The sequence below is a fragment of the Mytilus edulis genome, chromosome 2 (assembly GCF_963676685.1).
Source record: "Mytilus edulis chromosome 2, xbMytEdul2.2, whole genome shotgun sequence".
Taxonomy (NCBI): domain Eukaryota; kingdom Metazoa; phylum Mollusca; class Bivalvia; order Mytilida; family Mytilidae; genus Mytilus; species Mytilus edulis.
Window position 1 is genome coordinate 99012192 of NC_092345.1, and position 5942 is coordinate 99018133.

Here is a 5942-nt window from a genome sequence, read left to right on the forward strand (position 1 = left end):
TGAGTTATTTGTATTCTTTGTAAGCCAAATACATCATATTTCAAGACGAAACGTTGAAAGAGAACCACAAATGTGTAGGGAAGACGTTGGTTTGATTATCGAAATATGACGAATTTTATTGAAGTCCACGATGATTCATTGAGATGGTTGCTTAGTGCTTATGTTTTAAAAAAAAATGTTTCTTTTAAAGAGCTGTTGCAAGTAATGAATAGATCGCGTTATAAAAGGCTTTGGATTTACTTCACAGATCAGTTGGGATGGTTGGTGTGCACTCATGCAAAGTATGAAACTAAATGCCTTTATGGCGGAACTTACTTTAGAAAGTAGAACCTATTATATATAATTGTGTATTTCCTCAGCCAACTGAATGTCTGAAATCAGAAAAGAAGCAATTGCATAAAAAGTTTTTGGTACCAAAATTATTCTTGATTATTATACCGCTAATATTTGGATCAGTGGCATACAGTCAGTCATTTAAAATGTGCAAGCTATATAGATATAAGAATATGTTGTATGAGTGCCAATTAGACAACTGTCCATCCAAGTCACTATTTGTAAAGGTAAGCCATTAAAAGGTTTAAGTATGACCTTCAACACGGAGCTTTGGTTCACACCGATCGGCAAGCTGTAAAGGACCCCAAAATGACTAGTGCAAAACCATTTAAACAGGAAAATCAACGGTCTAATCTATATATAAAAAAGAAAAACGAGAAACACTTATGAACCACATCAACAAACGACAACCACTTCTGCCATCCTCTGCACCTTTACACTATTATACAACAAGAGTCGTACTAGTGGTTCTGTACATACTATGCACGGCCATGACAATGAACATATATATAAAACGACGAGGACGAAGCTCATAAACTGTCAATGTACCGACATAAATTCAACTAGGTTTTCAAAAAAACCGTAACATTTATATTGGTATGTCATTTTCGTCGTCGTTGTCATCGTCGGTTAAAACAATAATTATTGGAGTACAAGTGTATGGATCTCTATGAAACTGTACCACAAGGTTCCATACTACTAAAGGAAGGTTAATATTAATTCGGAAGGTTATCGTTCTAACTGTTTAGGAATTTGGGACCAAAACAAGATTTTTTTCGTTTCATAACAATAACTTGATGTGGACAAATATATGAATCTCTCCTGACGATACATAATCAGACTTCTCTCTTCTCTCCTGACGATACATAATTAGACTTCTCTCCTGACGATACATAATCCGACTTCTCTCCTGACGATACATAATTAGACTTCTCTCCTGACAATACATAATCAGACATCTCTCCTGACGATACATAATCAGACTTCTCTCATAACGTTACATAATCCGACTTTATCCGTGACGATACATAATCAGACTTCTCTCCTGACGATACATAATCAGACTTCTCTCATAACGTTACATAATCAGACTTCTCTCCTGACAATATATAATCAGACTTCTCTCCTGACGATACATAATCAGATATTTCTCCTGACGATACATAATCAGACTTCTCTCCTGACGATAAGTAACCAGACTTCTTTCCTGACGATACGTGATCAGACATCTCTCCTGACGATACATAATCAGACTTCTCTCCTGACGATACGTAGTCAGACATATCTCCTGACGATACGTAATGAGACTTCTCTCCTGACGATACGTAATCAGACTTCTCTCCTGACGATACATAATCAGACTTCTCTCCTGACGATACATAATCAGACTTCTCTCCTGACGATACGTAGTCAGACATATCTCCTGACGATACGTAATGAGACTTCTCTCCTGACGATACGTAATCAGACTTCTCTCCTGACGATACGTAGTCAGACATATCTCCTGACGATACGTAATGAGACTTCTCTCCTGACGATACGTAATCAGACTTTTCTCCTGACGATACGTAATCAGACTTCTCTCCTGACGATACATTATCAGACCTCATTCTATAGACGATACATTATCAGACCTCATCCTATAGACGATACATTATCAGAGTCGTACTAGTGGTTCTGTACATACTATGCACGGCCATGACAATGAACATATATATAAAACGATGAGGACGAAGCTCATAAACTGTCAATGTACCGACATAAATTCAACTAGGTTTTCAAAAAACCGTAACATTTATATTGGTATGTCATTTTCGTCGTCGTTGTCATCGTCGGTTAAAACAATAATTATTGGAGTACAAGTGTATGGATCTCTATGAAACTGTACCACAAGGTTCCATACTACTAAAGGAAGGTTAATATTAATTCGGAAGGTTATCGTTCTAACTGTTTAGGAATTTGGGACCAAAACAAGATTTTTTTCGTTTCATAACAATAACTTGATGTGGACAAATATATGAATCTCTCCTGACGATACATAATCAGACTTCTCTCTTCTCTCCTGACGATACATAATTAGACTTCTCTCCTGACGATACATAATCCGACTTCTCTCCTGACGATACATAATTAGACTTCTCTCCTGACAATACATAATCAGACATCTCTCCTATAATAATAATAATAATAATATCTTTATTTAGAGAGAGTAACTCATTTGGATTACACCAATTTTCAATAAGGCTCTCTTAATACAATAATAATTACATTACAAATAAACAATGCATCAATAATAATAAATTAAATAAAGATTATGTACAATTTAAAATACAATAAACAATTATGATATGGCATTACAGTAAAAATATGATGGTAATGTTAAAAGTACATAGATTTGTATTTATGTTTAAATTCGGATACTGTATTTGATTTTTTTTATTGAATTAGGAAGAGCATTCCACACTTTTGGTCCATTGTACGAGAAACTAGACTTATACAACTCTGTATTTGGTTTTGGAATAATAAAATTATCTGAGGATGAAAATCTCGTATTATATTTTTGGTTTGCAGAAGCTGATACAATAAGACTGGACATATATTCTGGAGCTAAGCCATGTTTTGCCTTATACATTAGTAATGATTTGTGATAAAGTATTCTTTGTGTGATTGGCACAATGTTACATTCGTGAAATAATTCTCTTGAAGGTTTGGTGTAATCATGTTCGTCTAAAATTATTCTTGCTGCCCTTTTTTGCAGTTTTAGTAAACTATCTAATAGAAAGTTATTACAGTTTCCCCATATTGAACAACAATAATCTAAGTGAGGTAAAACGTAAGCGTTATAGTACATTTGTCTAGCTTTATGATTTAGATATTTCTTTATCCTTTTTAGTAAAGCTAAAGAAGAGTTAACTTTTTTGATTATATAATCAATATGAGAAGACCAAGATAGAGATGCATCAATAAAAACACCTAGAACTTTTTCACATGTACTTTCTATAATTTGTTGTCCATTTAAAGCAAGATTAATGTTTTCATTTGATGTAACGGAAAGCTTTTGTTTAGATCCAATGCATATAGCTTTCGTTTTAGATACATTTACAGCCATCTTATTGTCATCACACCAGCGAAAAATATCTTGTAAAACCGTATTAAGTTTTTGACTGATGCAACTTTTGTTTTGTCCAATGACTGATATGGTGCTATCATCAGCAAATAAATCGGTGTTATGATTAGGATTAGACAAAGGAAGATCATTAATAAAAATTAAAAACAACACCGGTCCTAATACGGGTCCTTGAGGTACACCCGTTTTTTGTTTTTGTACGTCTGAAAATGTATTTGAAATAGATACTTTCTGATATCTGTCAGCCAAATATGATGTAAACCAACGTAATGAAGTATAAGCTAATTTGTATTTGTTTAATTTTTGAATAAGCAGTTCATGATTGAGAAGATCAAAGGCTTTTGCTAGATCTAGAAATACTGCTCCAACAAGATCGCCATCATCAATGGCTTTAAGCCATTTATCTATTAAAGCTGTTAAAGCAGTTTGACAAGAATGGTTTGCACGAAAGCCTGACTGCATTCTATACAATAACTTGTATTTATTAAGATATTTTACTAAGTGTGTTTTCACATGTTTTTCAAGGATTTTAGAAATGAGTGGTAAAATTACAATTGGTCTATAATTAAAAACATCCTGTTTTGAGCCTTTGTTCTTATAAACTGGTATGACTTTTGCCAGTTTAAATGAGGATGGAAAAATACATGTTTTGATACTCAAATTAAAAATATGACAAAGTGGTAGTGAAATAGCATGAGAAGACATCTTTAAAAATTTTGCACTTATGGTATCAAGGCCTGTTGCTTTTGATTCATCTAGTGCTTTTAGTTGTAAACACACAAAATCATTACTCATAAGTGGTATAGAAAAATACACGTCATCTGGTACATGACCCGATATAAAATCACCAAGTTTGTTAAAACAGCTACTAGAATTGTCGATGTTTTGATCTATATTAAGATTATCTGTGATATTTGTGAAATAAGCATTAAAAACATCAGCAATGCCTTTTGGTTCTAAAATTTCCTTTTTGTTACAATCACTTATGATTTTTATACTGGTATGATTGTCGGTACCGCTGACAGTATGTAGGTGCTTCCATAATTTACTGCTGTTGTTCTTTTTTTGTTCTATGATATTGGTATAATAATTTTGTTTAGAGTTTTCGATGAGATATTTGACTTTATTTCTCCAAAGTCTATAACTATACATATCTTTTTTCTTATGATAAAAATCACGTTTTCTCATGCTATCTAGAATTTCATCATCCATCCACTCATTTTGATACAAACGTTTTACTCTCTTTTTAATGAGTGGAGCATGATGATTTAATACTTTAGTAAAAATATTCAAAAAAGACAACAGTGCTTCTTCGGGGTCATCAATTTCTAATACACAATTAAATGAACACTGTGATATGTCATTGACAAAATCATTTTCATTAAAATGTTTAGTAGATCTGAACGTAATATATTCATGAATTTTCTTTTTCGATTTTAACCCTCTTTTGTGAGAAATGCATACTGGATAATGGTCACTGATAGAATACTTCGGAACAGATATAAAATGAATATTATGTGGTTCATTGCTATAAATATGGTCTACCAAAGAGGAAGATGTTTGTGTGACTCGAGTAGGAACTGAGACTATTTGAGACAAGTTAAAAATGTTTTTTAAATGTGACCATTTAGCTGGAATCTTTCTCGACGACAAATTAATATTAAAGTCACCCAAAATAATCATTTCCTTATCTTCAATATCGACATTTGTTAACATTAATTCAAATTTTGTAACCCACTCTGCATTACTTTTTGGTGGTCTATAAATGTTACCAATTAATATAGGTTTTTGATGAACAAAAATAATTTCGATCCACATTGATTCTATATCATCATTTTCCAAATCATGTCGTCTTATTGTGGTTAACATGTTAGAAATATAAATTAAAAACCCACCGCCAGATTTTCCAATTCTGTCTTTTCTGTTTGTATCATAACCCTTAATATCTATTTCTTTGTTTTGGACAGAATCTGACAAAAATGTTTCACTTAAACACAGCACATCTGTGTTAGATTTTGATAGCAAATATTTAATTTCAGAAAACTTTGGCAATATATGATTGATGTTTAAGTGACATATATTAAGTGACTTGTGTGGAAATATAAAAGGGTTTGTAAATGGAGATGATTTGGAATTAGATGATAGAATATGTGTTGCAGTACATAAATACAAAATAACAATACTGACAATATTTCCTAAAATAGAATTACATGTTCTGGTAGTGGAAAAGTTATTGGTTAAATTTACCTCCAGTACGTTTGACTGGACACACTTTGTTCTTGAGTTGTTGTGTTGTTGAATGGTATAAATCAGACTTCTCTCCTCACGATACATAATCGGACTTCTCTCCTGACGATACATAACCAGACTGCTCTCCGGACGATACATAATCAGACTTCTCTCATAACGTTACATAATCCGACTTTATCCGTGACGATACATAATCAGACTTCTCTCCTGACGATACATAATCAGACTTCTC

General features: G+C 32.8%; 1 protein-coding gene across 1 annotated transcript; it reads right to left on the minus strand.

The window, feature by feature from the left end:
* Positions 1–1403: 1403 nt before the first annotated feature.
* Positions 1404–1943, minus strand: LOC139511114 (uncharacterized). The gene has a single exon (XM_071297687.1). It carries the CDS (start codon positions 1941–1943, stop codon positions 1404–1406), a length of 540 nt encoding a protein of 179 aa, XP_071153788.1.
* Between the last annotated feature and the right edge of the window lie 3999 nt (positions 1944–5942).